This window comes from Orcinus orca, chromosome 17 (assembly GCF_937001465.1).
Source record: "Orcinus orca chromosome 17, mOrcOrc1.1, whole genome shotgun sequence".
In the NCBI taxonomy this organism is placed as follows: Eukaryota; Metazoa; Chordata; class Mammalia; order Artiodactyla; family Delphinidae; genus Orcinus; species Orcinus orca.
Window position 1 is genome coordinate 30,606,127 of NC_064575.1, and position 25,226 is coordinate 30,631,352.

General features: G+C 33.0%; 1 protein-coding gene across 1 annotated transcript in view; it reads right to left on the minus strand.

The window, feature by feature from the left end:
* Window positions 1-1,139: 1,139 nt before the first annotated feature.
* MMP16 (matrix metallopeptidase 16) overlaps window positions 1,140-25,226 on the minus strand; it is a 354,542-nt gene continuing 330,455 nt past the window's right edge. Inside the window, exons 9-10 of the mRNA XM_049700393.1 lie at window positions 17,439-17,554; window positions 1,140-10,841 (exon numbers count right to left, since the gene is read on the minus strand). Of these exons, the coding sequence (XP_049556350.1) occupies window positions 10,507-10,841; window positions 17,439-17,554 (451 nt within the window). The 3' untranslated portion in view covers window positions 1,140-10,506. The remainder of the gene's footprint in view (window positions 10,842-17,438; window positions 17,555-25,226) is intronic.

The following is a 25,226-nucleotide window of genomic DNA, read 5'->3' on the forward strand; positions in this document are numbered from 1 at the left end:
GATTCATTCTTGGATTCAACCTGATATTTATGGTCACACATCCTTAATAGCCTTATAAAAATAAAGGCTATCTTTTATTTAAAAGCTTCTACAAATAAAAATAAACTATATTGTTAATTGACTAAATCTTGTAGGTTTTTGTATGCTGACATGTTCCAAAAGTACAACTCTTATCTGAGTATTTCTTTAAACTCTTTGAGAAAGATCTCCAAATTTCCAAGGATTCAGCCTAGATGCAGATTTCAAAGACTTAATATAAACAGTCCTCTGTCCTTCTAGTCTGTTTATTACTTCAGACAATTAAATTTCTGTGATTATCTTAGTTGCTCTGCTTCAGAGCTCCTCTTTTCTGTGTGCATTAAAGTTTATAATATTAAATTATTTGTGCACAGATGAACCTTAATTTTTGCATGAGAGAACACATTTTCTTTTATTCCCAATATGCTTTCCTAATTCTTCTTAAAATTCAGATGATTTTTTAGAACTATTGATACATATTAGATTTGCTTTCTAGGAAACACTTGTTCAAGCACTTGGTTACATGTACCTATTTGATATTCTAAGAAAATAATTTATTAAAATATTAACTATGAAAATGTTTATCCTTACTCTTGTTTTCTCTCTGTGAGTCAGTTCTCTATTCATGGCCACCCTTTACTATAGTCCTATCATTTAAAGAAAAAGAAGGAGGAAAAAAATCCTTAAATAGGATACTGCCAAAGACTTTTGATATCAATATTAACTCCTTTGATTAAATTTAGGACTTTAATCAATAAATTATACTCACTTATCCAAAATGTAATTTTTATTTTTGTCAAGTGGTAATGAAATCTTAACATAGCCTATGTTCATGGGCACTTGCCTGAAATACATTTGATATAGTAATATTTCTTGCTTCTGTCCTTGGTCACAGTCATAGGCATCTAGGTAGCAGTTAAACAATTCTCCAGTTGACGTGGCCATTTTAATATACTTACTATTTCAGGCAAACACACACAGGAGATTTTGGCCTAAATTACTTTAGAGTTTGTACTTTATGTTTTATATCAATTAGGAAGACATAGATAGCAAAGCCTACTGCTATATATCACCATAAATGTATGTATATCATCACTGAGTAAACCACAATGTCTATGAACCATTTTTCTGTTCTCTTATTTATTGACAGTTTTTTTTTTAAATTACAACACAATGAATTGATGGTAAGTACAGAAGATGCAATAGTATAAAAAGCCATTTAACCCTTCCCTAGGTTAAGACACTTACAGCAGAAAAAAACGGCCCCACCCAAAATCCCCTTCTTGAATGAAAATGAAATAAATATAAATTAATAAATATAAAACAAATCACTGCACAGCCCTTAACTCTTTGATTGCCATGGCAAGAATCATGCTGATGATTCTAGCTTGTGACATTTGTAGTTAAAGGTTGCCGTAGCAGTCAAAGGGTTATAGCATTGTAAACATAAGTACTTTGTGGAAAAGTTCAGTCATGTTAATGGTCTACAGCGATGAGATTAATATTATGATCCCTTGACCTTTACTGACGAAACATTATAAGGAGTTAAAGAGATAGTAGCTTGGTGAGCTGTTACATAGACTAGTCAACCATTTTATTTAACAATGTGCTATGAGGCCTTGATTTACCAATAAAGGACAACTTGTGAATAATAAACACTGTTCAATGCATTGATCAATAAATCAATGAAAAAATTAATTTAAGCACCACAAAATTTTGCCTGATTATATCTGACAGTCATAATACACTTTAGCACCATTTATTTAGCTTTATATTTGTACACAAACAAGCTTTGTGTTTGTCAATAGAAGCTATCTGAAACAAACAAATATATATATATATATATATATATATATATATATATGCCAGATTTAAGATGGTATAAATGTATAGAAACCTGTGTGGGCAAAAAAAATCACTAACAACTTGCAAACCTTAGAACTCATTCAGCAAATAAGTGTGTTATTTTTTTCTTTCCTTGCACACAGAAGACTACATATTATCAAAAATTTAATGAAATAGTGTTGAGTGTAACGTGAACAATACAGACACTTAAAGTTAGAATTTAATACTCTCTGCATAACTGAAAATATCAATAGGAATGAAAATAAAGGTAAAGTATTGTCTTAAACCAAAAGATAACAGCCTAAATATTTCATTTCCTAGTGTTTCTCTCTGCTTCATAGTTTAATGCTATTTAAGTAAAGTCTGCATTAATTTTATGCATTAAATCCTTTTAATTTCCCATAACTACAATATAGAAAAAAATGATTTGCATAAGAAGCTATAAAATGTGTATTGTTTACTCAAGAGACAACTTTTCTTTGCAATTGCTTGTATCTAATTCTGAAAGATAAATGTCTGTGCAATTTTTTAAAATATATATGGTATTTACTTGACAAACTAAATTTATGGGCACTTACCTCCCTTAATCTACCTAGTAAATATATATATACATATATATTTACTAAATATACTATATATTTCCAAATCTATATTACCAGATAGCTCATATGGATGGCATAAATTGCATTCATTATCATACTGATCCACTGTTAGAATCAAGATAATGTTAATATAGGTTACAAGTTTTAAAATATCTTGAAGATAGGTTGCTACACTGACAAAGCAGGCAATTTTCTCTATGTCAATTAGTGATTCTTTTAAAAAACCATCAGTAGACTATGGACTGGTTAGATTTTGTTTTATTAAAAAATTAAGCTCATTAAAAGTTATATTAGCACAAAATTGAACTAGTAAACTCCAGTTATTTCCCTCCTATAATATAAAAACAAGATATATTGGTTTAAAATTATATATCTAAAAAAAATATTTCAAGACTTTTAAGCCTGAAGCAAATTTTTACTGGTGAGTCTCTAAAACCCCTGAAAATAGAGGTCCACAATAGAAATGCTGATGCAGTCAAAACAAAGACAGCAAAAAGCTGCCACTATAACACCCCTTAATCTCTTATTCTCTCATTCTTTTTAATATATATGTAATTTACACATAAAGGGAAATAGACCAAAGTATTGAGGTTTTAGGCATTCATGTACTCCTGATGTACCTTAAACAAAACACTGTATTATGGTATTTACTTTCCAGTATAAATTATTTAAGATACATTCACCAAAAGCAAACTTCCTTAGCTGGCTTATCGATAGACAACAGCCTTCATACTCAGCATTTCACTTTTCTCAGGGGAATAGCTCTAGAAAAGTTAGAATCCAATGCAAGAGATTGGGAGGTGTGTGAAATTTATTGGAACTAAATCTTTGCATGAAACTTGTTAAGGAAGAAAACTGAGGGGCAAACATATTTTCAGGATACCGCATACGATATTCAATTCTGGTTTTCACAAAGGGAAGGGAAAAACAAATCTGTAAAAAAAAAGGTGGGGGCTAGGTAGAAATCGAAAGGAATGCAAATATAGGCACAGACTGCACAGAACAACACAAAATAATATATCCCTCCCAACCACCTGTATTTAGGGGTGACAAACAGAACACAAACAAATAATTTCAGAACTGAAGGAAGAGAAAAATAAGGCACACAGAGCATACTTGTTTGGAAATAATGTTTGTTTGGAAATAAAAATGTAACTGAATTGTGAAATTTTGCATTCATGAATATATAAAGGAATAATGGATTCCACTTCAGATACAAAAGAAGTGACAAAAAGAACTAAAAATCTAATTTTACACAGGCAATAGTATATACTAAAGAGCTGTGAGAAGATAATAAAAATGTGGCCTCTGTGATATTTCAGTGGTAGCAAAACTATGACATTGATTTAAGGATTGAATCATTCATTCAAGTAGAGTATATTTTACCTTTGCAACTGGGTTGTCAGTATATAGAGTCGGAACAAGATCAAATTGGCATTACATAAGAGCAAATGAAACGTGTTCTAGTAACTTGTCAAATGGACAGCTCACACCAGGCTTTATTCATCTATATCTTGGCAAGGCAGGCCAACATAGAAACATACATTCAAATAAAGATGGCAAGTACAAGCAGCACCATATCCTATCCTAGGAAAAAGCATCGTAACATGCAGTCACTGAAGCTTCATCATGTATGAGGCATGTATAAAAAGGCCTGTGTCCAAAAGTATTTCTCCTGGGATCCAATCTAGCTGCAGACCAAGTGCTATAGAAATGTTTATATTGTGAGTGATATTTGTTCATGGATAAAAACAAGTGGATAAGATACTCAAGAAATGTCTTTGTAAATCAAAAAGTTAATCATTTCATTCATGTTCACCATTTTCTCCTTCTGGTTTTTCTATATAAGAGTTAATAACATCTTGCTTTGAAGCTAAGTGGCCTAACATAATGCAATTTTCATATTTATATTTAATTGATTTTCTTCTTCCTTCTTAATGGCATATAAATCCAGCTCTATAGCAGAGCACATGGCAAAGTTATGTGAATCAGCAAAACATCCTAGTTTATGATGCGTTTGTCCTACACTGTCCAGTATGCTCTTGAACATAAGGATTCGTTGAGTGCAAACTTGAACATTATTCCCAGTCCAATGTTAGTATAAGACTCATTTTAAGACATGCTGCTCTTTAAACTGAAAAAGCATAGAATCGTCATAAATCTTCAGAATTATCTCCCATACTTTTTTATACTTATTATGCACTAACCATGAGTTACTGGCTATGCCTTCATTTTCCTTAAGAGCTTTAGTTATGAGTGCCTGAGGTGCTGCATTACAGCACTCATGATCTTATACCCTTACTTAGTATAAAGAATTAGCATTGTTCTAAAAAATAATGCATGACATGTCCAGTTATAAGCTCACAGTTGTGTTTAAAAATTGAAAGTTGATACTTCAGTATCCTACCAGGAAATTGACAAAAATTTTGCAATATCACATGTTTTTCACTCAATTTCTGTGAATTTGTCAAATCAGTGCTCATTCTTAGGCTTTATATACTATTGGTTTAAATTTCAAAGTAGATATATGTATAAAATGTTGGAAGAGATATTTGCAATTGGATGTTATTAATCTGACCTGGAAAATATCAGAATCATTTCAAAATTACACCAAAGTAAACAAATGAAAAATGATTTGAGTAGTACATGAAAGACAACGGTTACAATTAGATGAGACTAAAACACTAAGGCAACTTCTTTGCTACTCTGCCAAGTGTTTTGTGTTACATAATTATTGAGGTAAATTTCTATCCTAAGGACATGGCTTTTCTCAGGAGATTCTAACATTATATAGATCTTTCCAATTGAGGTTACTGAATATCTAACTTTGACATTTTTAGCCTAGAAGGCAATGCATGAGTATCAGATGTGTTTATGCAGGGTAACAGCTAATGACCACTGTCTAATTATATACATTGGTATATCACATACTTGTCACTAGTGTGAAGAGCCTGAAGTTGCATTGTTCTACTATTTTTATACTTGCTAAAGTAAATTTTTCAGTTGTATTAAGGAGTGCTATATGATGTTTTATATTTTACAAAAGACTCATATTTCCTCTTCTTTAATTTTCATAATATATGATAAATTTAACATTTAGAATTCATATTTATCATGTGGTGCTATGCCTGGTTGCTGCATTCTTTATTATGAAGTTTTTCTGATATTTAGGAAGTTCTAATTTTTTAAATATAACTTCTCTGATGTAACTATGGTTCCCTACTAGGCAACATAGACTCTGTAACATAGATACATATGTTCTGGCAGTTATAAACTGTGATCACAATAAATCAATCAGGAAGGTGCATGAGATACAATGAAATGGTTAGATTTTCTAGTATTATTGTCATGAAACCTTGTGATATCATAAGATTGTACTCATGACTACTTATAATGGCTTATCTGAATTTAACATTTTTGGTTTAGATGGCATGTTCTGTTTAACATCTGATATTTTGGAACGTGTTCTTGAGAGAATCAAAAATTCAATCAACTCTGTGCTGTGTTTGCTGAAAAAGATTTCACCACCAGCCATGAGGTTGTTTCAGTATATGTTACAGTCTCACAGACTCAATACTATCAGTAAGCTACTGCCTTTATTAGTTTTTGGAAATAATTCCAAAACTTAAAAAGAAAAGGATTATTTTAATGAATTTTGTGTTAACTCAGTCTATTTGATTATAACATCCATTCCTTTTCCGGTAGCACACTGAATTTAGTCAATATGGCCACATTGCTTATTCTACTATAAGATCCACAAAGTGTGAGTGTGTATTTGTAGCATACTAGAGATAACAGTATAATATGTAGAAGTGGAAAGTATTATATTAGTTTCCCTAGGATCCCATATATACACATCATCCATGTATTGGAAATACCAGTGAAGTTGGGCAATGTCCTCATCCACCACATTGTGTTTTTTAAATCACCCACAGAAAGTGAATAAAAACAAGTATCTAGTATATGAAACACACAAATTATATGTCAATAGAAAAAGATTACAAGCAATCTGAATAGTAAAAGTAACGCTTGTTTCAGTAAATCAGTCTCTATCCTTTATTACTCAGTAATTATTTTTTGTAAATTATTACTTAGTAATTTATTACATCTGATTCAGAAAAGTCTTGCCCTCTGATTTATAACAGAAGTTGTCTTTGCTAGTATCATATAATGTTCTCTAATTTATGCACGTTACCTTTGCGATTGTAAAGAGCATCTGTATTCACCTGTTCTGATGCCATGTCAGAAGACACTTTGTTCTGAAACAGGTCAGTAGTTAAATTCACAACCTCTTCCACAGATCTGATGTGGCTTAACTGCTTTGTAGAGAACACAGACTGATTGGCTGTTTAATACTTCATTCAGTCCAGTTAATAATATATAGAAAAATAATATTTGGCTAAAATTATAATATAGTTAATTTATGTAAGAAACATTACCTTGTTTACATTTATATTTATATTAAAGTAATGAGAAATAATGAAACAGAAGGTGAATTATTTTTTGTCATTGTGAATGTGTTTTCATTTCAATTTAGGAAACCCTAGGTCTGAACTTTCCATGCTATCAGTGATAGAATGTTGAAAAATATTTGATATGTTGTTTATCTCTATTGATACTGAACTTGTACATTATATTGTTTTATTTATTATTCACCTTGTTCTTGAATCACTATTCTTATGTGCTAGACCAATTAGTCACTCTCCCTTTCACTATTCCATTAGGATTGACATTTTTTCCCCAAACCCCAAGTGGAAGAGAAGTAGTAACCATACAAAGTGCCTGGCATAAAATAGGCAAATAGAATCCCAATGTTTGTGATTATGCTGTACTTAATATTTTCTTATCTCTTGTAGTCTCACAACCTGAAAATTTAAATGTTCTAATAAACAGAGAAACCATATATGCCTTTTCTTATCACATAAATCTCATCTCATATTGAGGAAAATATGGCCCAACACTTATCTATGACATTTCCAGAATTCAAGCATAATGACAGAGTCTTTCCCTTCTTAATGCTATCGTTATTTTCTAGCCCTTATATATTTATAGTCTTCTGATGAATCAGGATATTGTGACAAATGAGTAAAGAGGCAAAAGATTGCTTCTTTAGTTTCTTTCTCATTTTAGAGGAAAAAAAAAATCAATTTTCGGTGCAGGTTGATGGAATTCCTCAATGATTTACATACGTCCCCAAATGACATGGTTACTCATTTCAATCTTCAGCAAAATACAATTTCCAGTCTTTTTTTTTTTTTCTTGGCATCAGGCCCTAAAAAGATTAAACCCTCCCACAGGCAAACATTGTATAAATGAGCTTATGTATATAGTTCTCGCTCCATGCTCAGTAGAAGCGACTCTTTATAATACCAGCATTGTCTAGAATGGAAGCACTGAAATAAAGCTACAGGGCTAATTCTTGTCCTCTCCCCTTGCTTTCTTGGCCTTCACACACATAATCTCCAACATCTTGTCAAAATACAGTCTGCATTGCATAATGTTTTGCTGTAAAGCCATTAGCCATTACTTTTTTTAACTATCCTTTTTTCTTAGCCTTACTTTATGTTCAGGTTGTAAGAAATAACAATCTGCAAGGATTTGCAACATGCCCTCCATGATTACAAAATATTTTCCCCAACCAAAACATAAACATGTAGTTTAACTGAGAGGCATTCTAATTTTCATGCTATGTTGAGTATAAATACAAATTCAAGGCAGCCAAACCAACCATTTCCAAATAAGAATGTATACCTACACTCATTAAAATCATCTGGAAATGTGTATTATTAGCAAATGAGTAAGAAATTTTCACTAGTATAAAATTCCTGCTTTATATAAAAGCCACACTGGCCTTTCAAGTATTTTGAGTTTTTTTTCTCCCCATAGTTCTATATTTGTACTAAAATGATGAATTTAGACTTGAAATTATATTAAAGGAAAATTAAAAGTCACTTCTACCTATACGGCATTTTTAAAGTGTGCGTGTAAAGAGCAAAGTGTCCATCTGCAGATCCACCATCAACACTCCTCTCTCCACTCTAAGGAAACAGCTCATGCTTACTAGGTTTTTAGAGAACAATTAACACTCCAATGGAGAAGCAACACAAGACTTCCTCTGTTTGTGCCAGTTTGCAAGTTAAAGGTCAAAGGGCAAAGACATAGAACAGGACTCTTCAAGGAAAATTTTCACAGAAGACAATGTTTAAGTTTTTGTTAATGACAGTCAACAGATCAATAATCAACTTCAAGGCAAGCTGTTCATTGTTTCAAAAGCTAATCCCCTCAAAAGCTGGCTTTCACACAAAGCCAATGTCTGACTCATGGGGTGCATTCGTTCTGACCATCTCTAATAAGTTCACAGCCTAGTGGCTGTAAAGCCTTTCACTGCAAGAAGCAGCGCCTAAAAATCAATTAAGAGGTCTGTCAGTTGCTGACTTTTCTCTAGGAAAAAAATATTGATACAAACCTGCTCTGCAGGTCACCTGAAAATGACAATACTGCTGTTAGGACAAATTACACTCAACAATGAAATGCTTTGGTGGTCTCTTGGCTCTGTCAGCTATCAAATGGACGGCTAAATGCCAGAAGCCACACTAACCCTTTGAGAACTATGGTTGACATGCGATAGATAGCTAATACACTGGAGGATATTCATGCAATCTCAGAGTCATCATTTTAATTCATTCTTTAGATGGCAATGCTAGCGGCGTCTTCCACGGCAAATTGAGTTTTCATGCAATGGATTTTAAAACAGAAATTGTGTTGTGTGTTGTGCCTAACAACAACAACAAAAAAGACAGGCTGTTATAATCAGTTGTTCAAATAAAATTTCACTCTTACAAGATATTTAATAAAATACCTTTTTATTTGCCAGAAAATTTTTGGCAAGTAACATCATTTCTGTTTGTTATAAATGCATTTATGTAGTAGTGTGAATCAACTAAAAATTACATGGGGTTATAGGATATCTGTTTTAAAAACCTGAACTTCTTAAACCTGTGCCTGTTTTTACCATTGCCCAGTTCAATAATTTACCAGATCATAAGACTCTGAAAGCTGATTTGATAGTTCTCAAAGGGTTACACCAATGTATTACTAGTGTCACATATCCTTATAAAATAACTGTCACTTTAAACCACTTTAAAGACATACTGCTTTTTGCTCCACTTATAATGAATATTCCTGACAGACCCATGGAAGGCCTGGGGCAGTGGCCTAATACAACTTGGGGAGATTATCACAATGATGTAGGGGTAAGGTGGCAGGAAGGGGTTTAGAAACACTTCAAAACAATTAAAATGTCCCATTTGAATATAGCTGTGAATATAAATGTGATGAAACATTGAGAACATAGCTGAGAACAGCTGTATAAAATGAAAAATGGATGTAGTATTAAGGCTGTTACAATATTGCAGATATTTTGGCCCCTTGTTTGTTGGAAAATGGCTGTCCCAACAGTCTAAAGTCCTGCATGTGTATTCCAGGTCTCCCACCTGACAAAAACGAAGCATAGGAGACTGTCCATAGCAGTCAGAGAACTATCTTCTTTGGAGACAAAGCTGTTTTGGGTCTTCACACTTTCCTGAACGTTCAATTGTGGGTATTTTGTTTAACCTTTTCTTTTTCCTTGCTGTAAAGCAAAAATTTGTGGGTTTTCCATTTTGCTTTTTTCCCCCAGAAATGGGCTCAGACATCAGAAAAAAACATATTAGAAACCTTTAAGAAGAATCTTTTCTTCTTTTTCCTCTTTAGGTAATCCTGAAAATTTACTGGGCATTGAGCGTGCAGAGGAAAGGCCTAGAACTGAATGACAAAAAAAGACAAAGGACTGAAGAACGGCAGGTACTGTGCATCATGGAAGCTTCCCCATGAGTGCGTTTCCATTCATGTGCAGGACCAGCAACCCTCTGGGTTTGAAAGGTCAGCCCCAAATCAGGCTGCCACAAGCCTGCTCCTAGCTAGGAAACAGCATAACAGCTCTTGTCTTGAATCTCAAGTTATCACAAACTCCTAGAAAAGAAAGAAAGGAAAAATCCCTACATCACACCCACTCTTGCATAGAGCGTTTACAGTACAGTATGTGGCGGGGTGTTCCTTTCCTCTTGAACTGGAACACAGTGTAAACCAATACAAGGAGGCATAAGGCCAAGATGCAGGGAATGACAATAGCTATGGCTTTCACAGTGCTGGCTGTGTTGTCCAGTTTGATGACAATGTCTACATCATCTGGTGGGCTGTGTCCTTCTTTATCTCTGTCTGTTGGTCCGTCACAGCCCATAAAATCCTTGAGGATGGATCTGGGATATCCAGGTTCTACCTTGAGTATCTGGTTGTTGAATTTCCAATACTCCTTTCCTTTGTAGAAATACGTAAAGCCTGGTGGGGGGAAAACACACACACACAGGAACCACTTATTTGTAAAAGTGTATATGTATAGAAATTTAATTAAATAGGATACTTAAAAGATGTATGTTAAAGCCACTCAATTTTTGTAGGAAAACACTATTCCCAGATCAGCTGTCTATTGAAATGGATCTGGCACTTGTCCTCCAGAAACTGCGCCCTCAAATGCCTAGGGAAAGCTCAGCTGAAAGAGAGAAATAATATTTGCACAGAGTTGTTGAAAGACCATGCTTTATACATCTACTCTTAGTCTACACTGCAAAGAGAACTTCATACTGTTGCTCGCTTATAGGATTGCTGGTACAGAATTACACATTAGTGTGAGAGTATCAACCTGTATTGAAAGATGCCGAAACAGCCTTATAAACAGAAGCCCTGTTTGCCCTCATGCAGCTATTGAGGACATTGTGCAATATATCATAAGGAGGCGTCTCCATGAAACACCTCAAAGGAAATTTCTAATCATCTTAGCATCAGGAATAGTTGTACTCCTCCTAAGGAACAAGTTTGTTTTTGTCATTTGGAAAAGAAATCACAAGAAATCATAAATCACGAAACTAAAGGTGATTTCCTTTGTATGCTAAGAATTTTAATAAATACGTATTTATTGTATTTTGTGCAGTAACCTTTTTCAGCTCTAGGTCATGCCCATTTTGTCTCTTCTTTTGTCCTCATTTTTTAACTTTCTTATTTACTTAGCTTATGTTAAATTTTTATCACCTAGCTACATTTTACAGAAATTCTAAAGCTATTGTTAATCCTTTTAGAGTAAAGGATGAATAGAGTATAAATAAATCTATAATTCTATCTTTAATACTTCCAACTAACATATATTTCATGGGGGAGGAGGTAGTATGTAGAAGGCTCAAGTAACTTAGCAACACATATGATTTATGTTCCAAAACATTATGGATGCAGATAATAGATTTGTAAACTTGTGACAATTAAACTATAAATATGTGTTTTTCTTAGAACTATTCTCTTAACTTTTGTTTTTTTTTTCCTGGGAGCAAGCCCAGGTTTTTCTTTCTGTCCATATCTCTTTCATGTCAAGTTTCTTTGTGACTTTGAGATAAAATTCAAGAAAATAAGAAATGTTTTAATGTTATAATTACTTAAAAACTATATTTTGGGAGATGTCTAATTTTGAATAGTATGCCTATTTTTGAGTTAATAATCATAAATGAGGGTTTTTCCCCTTCATTATTGAGTACTTATTATGGAAGAATCACTATGTTAAAAACTTAGTAAATGGGGCTTCCCTGGTGGCGCAGTGGTTGACAGTCCACCTGCCGATGCAGGAGCCTGTGCTCTGCAACGGGAGAGGCCCGCGTACCGCAAAAAAAAAAACTTAGTAAATGACATCTTTTAATCCTCATAAACACTCTGTCAGGTAGAATTAGCTACCTATACTTTTCAGGCAAAGATACTGAAGCTCAGATAAAATGATATGCCCTAGTCATGTTGAAAAAAGGATTTAAATCTTGGTCTAGCTTTAGAGCCTGAATCTTAATGATTTTTCTAAGGCCAGGTCCTTTAGAGATTTTTGTCTTTTCACAAATACTCCTTGGTTCAACATCACAGGTGGTGATAGACAGCACTCCTAAATCAATAACAACAAAAAACTCTGACATCTCTCAAAAACTTTCAGCTAGGATAGACCATCACTTCAGGTCACTTCATTCTAGAAATCATTCTGTTCAATGCCATGAAAATCAGCTATTGCTTTTAGTTTTGAAGGGCAGTTTTTCAATCAGAACAACTTGCCAAGTGAAAACAGGTGTATGTAGATTCAAATTTTTCTGCATGCAGGAAGTTGGTATTTGATCACGCTAATGAACTCCAACGTAATTACCCAACAAGCTTGGATAAACAAACGTCGAGGGCCTGCCAAATAAAGTGCATTAGATGATTATAGTTGAATAATGGCATTGATCTAGAATGAAACAGACCTTCCAGACAGGTGAATGTACTTCTTATATTTGTAAACTGGAAACCAACAGCTGGAAATGTCCTCATCTTTAATGTTTAGTCAAAGCTAATTACTAAGAAACTACTGGGTATCACATAAAAATTCAGAAGTTTCCATTTTCATATTTATCATGTCTGCAGGCCAAGTTCTATACTAACACACTCCATATACAGTAGAATTATAGTTGGCTGAATACACTTGTTAGAGGTAAGAAGTCTAGTCAGCAGGAGTTAAGAGAATAAAAGTAATTGAAAAGAAGTAGCCTAAAATCTTGGTAATAGAAATCCGTCAAACATTGATCCTGAAAAATTCATCTCATTCAATAATTTTTTAACCATTTATGAAATATTAGTGGGTTGAAGAAATGTTTATATACTCATTTTTTTTCTTTTGTGAGTAACTTTGATGTTATAATCTTGTAGATGTTATGCTTACTAAGAGTAGAAACTTCAGATGAACTCACCTGAAGTATCATTTTTGAGAAATTCTGAGGTAGAAGTCAGTTAGGCTGTAATGAATTATATGATGACTTTTTTTTTTCCTTGTATTTGATTGGTTTTCACTGGTGACTGTTCTATTGCTTAGTCCTAAAATGTAAGGAGAAATTCTCTACCATAGCTGCCTTGTTATAACTTCATAGAAGATCCTGCATGGCAGTGCCTGTGTGTTCTCTGTTTTCTACTATTGTATATTTATTAGTAAAAGTTAATTAATGTTTAACAAATGTGAATGAATAACCTGGGTCTTGTGATAATATTTGTTTGAATCCCACGTGTAGATTTTAACAGAGAGTGAGGGTCGGGGTAGAGAATTAATACACCAACAGAATCAAGAGTAAAACTATTTTAACAGGCTAAAAGTGGAGCTATAATCAGTAAAATAAAATGCAGCAGTGTTAAAGCAGAATCTTGTATTAACCTTAAAATTGCATTTTCTAAGGAGAGAATATAGAATACCTAGGAGGCAGGGCTTGACAGCAAGTAACTTAGAGATTTGAAGGTGGGTAAATGCAGTGATTATTTACTACAATTTTAGTATAAGTTAAAAACTCATGCCATTGTTTAAAACACTGTCAAAAGCAAGAAGAAATAATTCATATATATATATATATATATATATATGGCATATGTTAAATATCATTTGGATTATTGTAGCTATTTTCAGGGGCTAAAAATAAAGAAGAAAATAAGAAAATTGTTAAATTAAGATGGTTACAGGTGAAAACTGGGATGATGATGGATTAGAAGCTATATTCTGAGAAACCCTAAGGTATATCTAATATGACAAAATGAAAAATCTGGCCTGACATGACAGATTGTCAATTACCTTAATGGTATAATGTAGGAAAAGATGTTTTAATTTTTCCTCTTTGGAGAGAGTGCATTAGAGAAATTCAGTGAGGCTAGAATGGTCTAGTTTCAAACCGTAGACATATAATATCACCACTTTCATGATCATGAGTAAGTTAATTAAACTAGCTGATGCTGTTTTCCTCATTCATAAATAATTATAAGTGAGGTAAAGAGGTATTTGTGTTGGACAATTAAATTAGATAACAAATTTATGTAGCACAACTGATAGATGGTGGGAAGTCAGTAAATTGCACCACATATTCACATTTCATTGGCCAAGGTGGCAGAATTAATATCAATAGGTATTATAGGAAGGCATATTCCACCTTAATATGAAAACATCCTTCAAAAATCTATAGCTCAATTTTAAGCTTCTGGGATTCTTTTTTTTTTTTAAAACTACCATAAGGAGAAGATCCCTAGGAAGAAATTCCTACCTTGGTGGAAGGGTGAAGAATTAGAGAAAACATTTCATTGCTCTATCATCTCTGATTTTATGACCATCAAGTATCATATGCATGGACTTATCCTTATAGGGAATTACTTTGAGTATATAAATTTATTTATATTTATATAAATATAAGTGTGTTTACTCAATAAATTGAACTTGATCTTCTATAAAAAACATAAGGGAAGAAGTTGTGTAAAATTTGAATTCAAGGTAAAAAAACACAAGCATGAGATTTGAATAGAGAACTAAAAGTAGAGAATTTGCTATTGGTAGACTATCTAGACTAAGACGTTCCAGATTGATTAATATCACTACCCTACAGAACAAGGGTTTCAAACAAATAGGAGATCTCCTTCAATGCAGGGAGTGAAGGTCTAGAGTAATGGAAGGGATAAAATTAATTTCAACAACTAATGTTTATTGAATGGTTACTATGTACCTGCATTTGAGAGTTTACACTAGAGGGGATAACAAACAGGCATATAAATGGATTGTTGTAATATGAGATTTTGAGGGCAAGGGATGGTGTACCAAAAAGGATATTCAAGGATTCCTGAAAGATCAAAAGTGAGCTCAATGTTGAAGGATATCGAAGAAAGGGTTGGACCAGGTAAGGTACAGAAGACATAGATGTGTTGAAGTTTCATCTGTATTTTTTTGTCATTTGTAAGCACTGGTTTTTCCAACATTCTTTGTTTTTTTGCCAGTATTTTACAAAGTTATTCTTTGCCATGTGAAAATAAAATATTAAATTCTGAATGTAAGGAAACCATTTATACTAAACAAATATTATTTTCAGATGGACAAGAAAATGAAAAATCATGGGGCAAGATGCAGCCAGAAGATTTTTTTGTTATCTTTATATAATTATGATTTATTTCCAGAGAACCTGAATCAAATCTCAAATTTTAATGGACTTACAAATAGAAACAGGGAAAAAAAAAACCAGTTAATATGCTAAGGAATTAAGGTTATGTGTACTTTTTCAATCTTTTGAAATAATTATTACTTATTTTAAAAGTTATTTTTATTATAAAAGTTATATTCATTTTAGAATATTAATAAAGGAAAGAAATTGAAAAAAATTTTATCAAACTTGCTATACTTAATCACTGGTAAGGTCGTGGCTTAATTTTCTTTGCATATATTTTTGTATAGTGTGTGATAACTTTTATTGAGGGCAGTCTAGAGCAGTGGTAGAACTTCTGTAAAGGTAAGCTAGAGCTGGTTTTATCTGGACTGAAACAACCCCCTTTAATCTAACCTCAAGAAATCTCCTCTCCCCCTTAGATTCTTAGTGACAGCTCTAATTTTAGGGGATCATGTCAGTTTTCTGCTTTCCATGTGATTATCTTTCATGTTTTTTCACTTCTTTGTCTTCTGCATCTTCATAGTTTGTGGAGTTTTTTGCCATATATTGATATGGTTTTACTGCCTCCAATTTGACTGCATTGTAACTTTATTTTCTTATTGATTTCCTTTTTATCTCAGACAGATATGTTTCATCTCAATCTGTCCTCTCCTGTGGATTTCTGCTTTTGTCACATACAGGCTATATATTAACTTGGTCCTTTAATTCTCTGAACCAATAGAATACACAAAAAACTATAATTCCAGTAAGTGCTATAATCAGGGCTTCAAGGTTCTTTTTGACTTAGCATACAGTGTTTTACTTGTGGGATATCCTTACACAGAATGTAGTATAAATTACATATAACAATGGTCAAAACAATGGTCAAAACACAGTTTGTGTTTTATTTTTCTGATTGCTATCATCCTGGGTGTCAGTTCCTTCAAGCTTGTACTCAGTGTAAAGCTTTCTTAAACTCTGGCAATTTGCTGATGATCAGCCATTGTTTTCAGTGGGTGGTGTCAATTTTTCATTTTCCCCTGTTTCTTCATTATTTTTTTTCAATATTCTTCTCCAAGATGCATTTAATTTTCCTCTTGCAAGTGATGTTTATTTTGTTCTTGTTGCATATATGTTATAGATTTTTCATGCTATTTAGGACCCACATAATGTATTATTTTCTTCTCATTCTTATTATAAATCATCTGAGAGAGTATTTTCTTTTTCTCTGTATTTCAGTTTGATGTCACTTTCCTTTGTTCTGGAATATTGTGTATAAATTTTATTTTGAATTATTATTATTATGGTTTATTTCTACTTACTAATCCCTGAATGTGGAGAGAAATGTTCAAACTTTACCAACAGATACAGAAGTATTGATTACCCATTGCTTGGCTAACTTCCCTTAGGATCTGGCTGAATCCCGAATCCTGAGATGGAGAACAAGTCAGCTCTGTGATATGTTTCTGTTATTAATCAATCATACATCTACTCTAGCCTTACTGTATTGAGCTGGGATCTTTCTTGTTTGCTGACACTATAAGCCAAAGGTACACATGAAAAATTATAATCCTCAACATGCTGTACAATCCTCAGCCCACATTTATAACATATCTTCTTTGTGACCAGCTCCTGTCCCACATACGTCTGTTATTATTATCTTTACATGAATTTTAGTAGAAAATAGGTGAGGTTACTTCAAAGGAATTAACACTCTTCATTTTTAAAAATTACTTTTTTTTTCTTATAAACTAAAATAGGTTGAGGTTAAAAAAACATCTTGAGCATAATATTAAATATAAATCTATGAAGGAAATTTTATATAAATGTAATATGAGATAGCCCTAGTATGTTACTTTCTAATCATTTAGCATAGTGAACAAGTAGGATAGATTATTCAAATACTTAGTAAGCTCATGAAATATATAATGCACATGTTGCATACCATTTTCTTTGTGCACAAAGGCTCCCTGAGGAGATTCGGGGATACCTTTCCAGACTGTGATTGGTTTGGGATAGCCAGGATCCATGGTTTTCATTTCTTCACTATATCTCCAATACCTGAAAAGGATAAATAAACAACAACAACACATGCATAGAAAAGACAATTATGTATACAAACAATAACAGCTAGCTAGCATTCATTAAATCCTTGCTGCATGCTACCTATGTACTTGTTAGTGATTTAAAGAACTGATTTAAATCATGCAAAGACAGTGTACACAATTTATTCTGTTTCCTTTTTAGAATATGCTAAAAGTGGATATTTTATTTTATATTTATTCAGTCTGCTAAAAATTAATTTTAAAACTCTAGCTAAGCATAGTTACAATTCAAAAGGGTATCACCAACCTATGTAGAAATCAGAGGTTTTCATGATTTTTAAAAATCTTACTTAGGCACCAGAATACATCATTTGAAATAAGCATAATCTTGATCCATTTACCCATTCATTTATTTAACAAATATTTATTGAGTACCTACTGTGTTTCTAGCATTACTGTAGGTGCCAGTGATACAACCTTGGACAAAACAGACATGCCCCAGCTCTTATCAATCTTATATTTTAGGATATGTAGAGATTACAGGCAAAAAAAAAATGTCAATAAGTGCATACTATCATAGGAGGTGGTAAGATCTATTAAGAAAACAAAGCAGGAAAAAATACTGGATAGCAAGGTCTTTGATAAGCCATTGTTTAAGCACAGAGCAGAAAGAAGTGAGAAGCAACATTCTGTAGTTTTGGGGAGCATAACATTCCAGGTAAAGTAACTAGTTATCAAAAGTTTCTGTGGCAGGCATAAGCCTGGAGCACTTGAGCATCCACAGTGAGGCTAGAGTGACTAGAATAGAGTTAGCAAAAGGGAGACAAGGTCAGAGTGGGAACCAGCACCTGTGATTAGATAGACCCTTAAACTATGGCAAAACCTTTTGTTTTCCTCTAAGAGAGATGTGAAGCCAATGAAGATTTTGAGCAGAGGACCTTCAAGATATGGCTTATTTTTGAAAGGAACGCACTGCTGCTATGAGTTCAACAGATTGAAGGAGGTAAAGTAGAAGAAGAGATACTGGTTAGGATGTCATTTCAGTAATCCTTGGGCTAGAATGTGTACTGGAGAACTGATGATGATTCAAGGGATTGGGATATTATTTTGAAGAAAAAGCCCAAAAAGCTTACTAATGGATTGAATGCAGTATGTGAGAGAACAAAGTTGAGCATAACTCAAGAATTTGGGGCCTGAACAACCAGAAGAATAATGTTGCCATTCAGTGAGATAAGGAAGCATGGAAAGGTAAGTTAAGGAGGTTTGAGGAATTGTGAGTTTGATTTTAAGCGTGTTAAAATCAGATGCCTGTTAAACAACAAAGTAGTTGTTGATGAAGCAATTAGGTATATGACTGTAGACCTTAGGGCAAGTCTTGACTAGAGTCCTTGGTGTATAGATGGATAAACAGATAAAAGCAAAGCTTGCTAAGAGTCAGAACTCTCAGAGCTCTCATCCCTTCACAAGGTGGCCATTGGGCCACTTTCACAGACCCACTAGACATCTAAGGAAAAAATTGTGAACCTCCCTACTTTGGATCACTCATTATTGCTTATATGTTCTAAGAGTCAAAATTTTTATGTCTGAATGTTCAAAAGGATTGACAAAACTGGGGTGAAACCATTGGAAGTTCACAGTGATATTGCCTATTTTAGGGCAGGCATAATGCTCTATGCATTATACCAAATGTTTATTCACTATAAACTCATGAGAGAATTGTCATTGTCTCCATTTGAGAGAGGAGAATTCTTGGAGGACAATGACTCATAACCAGTTCTGTTCCATTTCAAAAGTCACTATTCTTTCTTCTACACATACCAAATATGTTTGACAACATTTTCTCCCTCACACCACTAAACATCTCTTAACATATGCTAAAGGTAGCATTTCACGAAGAGATTTGTGAAGTAACACACAATGCATTATCTTGGGATTAGACATTTAGCTTAAATCAGAAAAAGAGAAAAAATATCCAGTCTTTTCTGTATATTCTCTTGCTTCAGGTCTATGGAGAATCCTTTATCTACAGAGCTGTGGGATCTCGTAAAGAATGTTTTGCTATAGATTCCCAGATACCTCAGATAAGTAACATGTGGAATATTAGCACTTCTTCCATCTTCAGTATTCACATGGAAAAGAAAAAAAGATTGTTTCAGGATGTATCCCAATAATAAGTCACAAGGCAGATTTTATCCAGACAGGAAAATACACTGTAGAGGTGTTTGTCATAGATTCTTATCACATAGAAGATAAGGGCAGATTTGATAGAGAGATCAGGAAAAGCTTCAGGGAGAAGCACTGAGCTGAAATAATGGTAGCCAGGCCTATCTTTCTGAAGAAGACAAGTAGGGAGTGAAAAGTTCTACCAAAGCTAAAGTATATTTTCTTTCATGGAAACATCTGCTTTTAAGTTATTTTTGAATATTCCTGTATCACAGAACACGCTGCGATGAATATAGCATGGTTAATGGGGTTGAGATTGCACTCAGAATCTCCAGATCTCTTCTCTCAAGTAAATATTTCAATGGGATTTACAATAGTCATATATATTAACTGGTTCCTGAAGTTGATCATAAAGAAAAGTTCTCACAGAGAAATCATCAAATACCTTATTTCATGGATTCTAAGATACATATTTTTTCACATTTCACATCTCTATTATAGGTATTTCACACCTCAATACTATGTCAAAGCATACTGGGCAGAGTTTTCCCCTCAATGATAGATTAATTTATGATGTATCTTACAATAAATGGCATTTTTAGATGGCATAAACCATAACTTAAAGAAAGTTTTAAAATTTTGCTAACTCAGGAATAATTTAAAATCCTAGGGACAATGGGATCACACTCTACATATGATTTAAGGAAGATTACTACATATTCAGAAACCAGGTTTGTTCTCCAAGATGTAGTTATAACCCTGTTCATGTAACAATACCTATTCTTCATGTAGTGCTTTGTAGCTATAAAGTAAATTTATATACATACATTATTTTAATCTTATTTCACTAAAATCCCTCAAATATCTCTTATATTGCATATTAAAACATACTTATGCTGAGGTCGTAACATAGATATAGTATATATGGTCATGCAATTCAGTCAATGATAAAGCATTGGGCATCATAGTATTCAAAGGTAAGGTCTTAGTCACATTTGCTCTTCTTGAATGTTAGAGTTGAAACTCAAACTAATGGTCTTTGATTCATAGTTTAGTACAATTTTCTACCACAATTCTGCTAGTGTTTCCCTTGACATAACACTCTTACATTAATCCCCCTGTCATCTTACCCTCTTGGGGCCCTCACTCAAATTCTTAATGTTCATTGTGTCAATATAATTTTCCTTCATCCCTTGCTCTATTTGCTTATAGATCCATTTGCCTACCAACACTTTTTTGAGCACTTATGGGCAAGACACATAAGATTTGTTGAGATCACATTTCAAGAAAATATTTATGGAATGTGAATTTTATTGTACCCTCTAGTAGGAGCATAATCCTGGTATGAATTTTTCAGGATAAAAGAAATTTTCCCCTCTTTTTGTTAGTAGATAATGCAAAACTATAACTTGGGATCATTTCACCATCTTTGAAAAACTCAGCATAAGATTGGGCCCTCAGGTTACCTGCTGTGTCAGCTTTGATATATGTCCAGTAAACTTCAATGTGATTAGAATCATCTAACTATATTCAATCGTAATATTATTGAGTCCGTTATATTATTATAGATACACATTATATCCAGCTGTCTTATAAAAATGCCTAGGCTTATTCATAAATATAGATTTGCATTTTAATTTCTAACATATTTGAACATATTTCAACATGAACAAAAAAGCTCATCCCACTGATATTTTTCTCCCTGAAAAATAGGCTTATAAGTTCATTGAGAAGTATATTAGCATATTCATCTGGAACATTATGTAAATAAACCACTTGGAGGGGTTTAAGATTTAGATATTATAATGGAAAAATTTTGGAATTTTGTGCAGTAAGGTCAGCAAATGATAGTAGCTATTATAAATAAAGCTTATATTTTTTCTTCTGATATATCAATAATCTCTGCAGTAGAATTATGACTTTAAATTGCTGATTCTTTAAGAAAAGCATTGTAAATCAATCCTTTAAAATAAATTATGAATGGAAATGGGATTTATTCAGATTTGATTATTCAGATTTATTCAGACTTTTTAGATTTGATCATGAGTCATAACCATAAGACAAAACAGTTGTCCATGTAATAGTATACAACAATTTCTTAAATTCCTTCTGTGTGAACAAATAAATGGTATAGAAAATTCTGAAAAGACATACTTTAATGTTTCTGGATACTGAACTCAAACTGAACAGAAAGTGGCTCCAAGGTTGATTTCATATGATCCGGTCATTTCTTCATCCACTTTGTCTCATTTTCTTACTCTAGAGTCAGACTACTTGCCTCTGTTATCACAAAACCCAGGGCCACTTTTATTCACACCCAAATAATCATACAAAATCTCTTTCTTCAGAAGCCTTATTAAAAATGTAACAGAATTGAAAATATCAATCTGTACTCTGTTGGATAATTTTAAAAACACAAAAAGGAATTACTTCATAAACACACACCTTAAGCTATAGGAAATAAATGTATTTTTCTGTTTGGCTATTAGTAGTAATAATAATAAAACAAACCAAAATAGATCTAAATTTTATCTTCTTTCTTTGAAAATGTCTTAAAATCCTCAACGGTTCAGCCTAGAATGAAGTATGACAAGAGAGTCTTGGGTATATTTGTGAGAAGATGCTGAGATGATTTAGGAACATAGCATTTTAGAGCTAAATGCTATGAAGATCAAAATGTATCCAAGTATCAAATTATAGTATATTAAGAAAAGGGCAAGTAGGAGTCTGAGGGACTGAGTTCCATGCTATATGTGAAACAGTGAAACTGGACATTTTAATCTGAATTTACAGATCTGTTTAAAGAACCATCATTTCATCTACACTTCTTTAGCTATCTTTATACGTATGAGATTTCATGTCGGCCCTTACTTTCAATACAATTTATATGAAATTACTCTCAGATCTGTGCCTCCAACCCACCTTTCCTTGTGAATTGTTACTACCTGCTTGATTTCTCTAATTGGTGTGTAAGCAGGTATCTCAAACCGAAAACGAACATTTCAAACTCTTAGTCCCCTTCCCCCAGTATTCCTTCCTTTCTTTGCTACATCTTCAGAAATGGCACCATCTACTCAGTTATTTAGGCAATAAACCTAGATGTTGTCTTTGATTTGCTTTTCTCACCTGTAAAATCCAAGCCATAAGAAAAACTTGTTATGATTACATACAAAATGTAAACTGTACTCTTTGCTCCATCTCCACTGCTACCATTGTGTCCCCTTGTACTACTTCAACAGCCTACCAATTAATCTCCTTGCTTCCACTTTTGAAGTCCATTCTTCACACGGAGGCCATAATGATGTTTTTGAATACATATCAGAACATGCACTTTCCTGTTGAAAACACTCCAATGTTTTCCATTGTACTTAAAATTAAAAAATCCAGTCTTTGCCATGTTCTACAGGGCCTCGTAATCTGGTCCCTGCTTACCTGTGTGACCTCCTTGACCACTTATCCACTATGCTGTAGCCACAATATTTTTTTCTGATTTGAATATTCTAACATTTTTGCTTTTGTACTGCTATTTCAGGTACTTACAACACACTGTTCTGAATAGCTTCGTGTGGTTGAAATTTCTCCCCACTAAAGTCCTTGCATCAGTGTACCCTTCACAATTTAGGCCTTTCTTGACCTCCACACTAATTTCCCAACCACTCTTTACCACCCACAAGCCTCTATCACATCATCACCTATTATATTTCTTGTAGTGTTTCTCAATGTTAATGTATCAGGGTCATTTATTTCTTCTCTGTTTACATCTCCCCTAATAGAATCTAAGGACCATGGGAGAAGAATACGTGTGTTTTATTTTTACTACTATATCTTCATTACCTAGTACATGTCACATAGTATGTGCTCAAAAAATGTTTTAACTAAATGAGTGAGAGATATGCCAAGATGAGTACAGAAATCTTATGCAAGAAGGAATTAGAGCTATTGAGAATGTAATGGGCTGTCTCATATTTATGCTGTCCCCACAGGCAGTCAGGTACAGAAGGATGAATACCTATGGAATGTAACTGAGGCAGTCTAGACTTTGGTAGGAAGTGAATATGATGTAGGATTGACATATGGCAGCACTTGAATCAAATATAATTTAAAGCTATGCTTTGTTTGTCTAGCAAATTATATAAATGATTCTGATTTTGAATGCTTTTCTAGAGTATTTGTACTTTCCAGCTCATCACAGTACCTATCACTCCCTACTGCCGTATATATTACTCCTATACCCAGCACTGTATATATTATTTGCATGATCCCTTAAAGCAATTGAGTTTTTTACACCAGGACTAAGTTGTCTCTAAAATCCTTTTCTGATCTTAACCTTAGAGAAAAAGAAATCTGTTTTACATTTTTTTAAAACAGAAAAATGTCAATGAAATAAGAGGAAGAAATAAATAAAGATAAATGTTTTCAATATTTTCACTCAAAATATACATGGAAAAATATATAAAGTTAAAATTGATAAGTATTGTAAATATATAATGCCTATAAGGAAGAAAAACTCACTGAATTCTCATATAAAAGTGATAAGCAAATTGTTGTTTTAATGTTTGAGTTAGATAATTTAATGTCTTTTCCATCTACTTTTAATCTAGAATGAATGTATTAATAAATTGTGTGACTTTGGAATTAAGCAATTATACAAATATGAAGTCATTTGTTTATAAAACATCTGTGATTCATGAACTCATATATAAGATCACACACATGGAAATTAGTTGGGATCCTGCTTTAAATATTTTTAAAACCTATAAAAGCAGTTATTTAAGCAGAACTTAAAATCAAACTATTTCTATATATTTTGTTATATTTTGCATGAAGCTTGTCAAGTCAGAAATAAATTTACTAAAACTCCTTTTCTCACTTACTATATCTTTATTCCATTATAAATTTGGTATGTAACCTTCATTGATTTCACTGACTTGAGGTAGCCCACATTTAATTTCTAAACTTAATGTTTTCAAGAAGTGCTAAGTTTTTAGAATGGAAACATTTTTAAAAGTATGGCTAACTGATAATAAAATGGCAGTTTTTATTGTCATCTATGAAACCCTCATTAAAGCTGTTATATGAAAGTTAAGCTTTCATGTTTTGTCTTGTAGAAGTTAATTTCTCCAGGGTGTCTTCTCAGCCTTTTGTTTCTACCCCTTTCTGGGAGTGGGGGTGGGGTGGGGACAATACAGGACTGTATTGAACCTAGTCCTGAAAGAGTACATTCAAGCAATTAAAACCAGCTGAGGAATTAAACTCTAACAACCTGAGGGTTGTTATTTTAAAGAATATAAGTCCACAGATTTATTTTCATTAGGGGTCACCATGCTGTGGCAATTTCTTCATTCTTCTCTTTTCATACTCTAACTACACATATCTTACTGAGAGTCATATACTTTTTTGTGATGATAAGTAGTATCTTCTACATTAATAGAGTTTTTGTTTGATGAATCATTTTGTTTTGTGATTTAGTAAGAAACATTCAGCAAAACCTTAGTTTCATGATAGTGAATTAAAAGCTATGAATA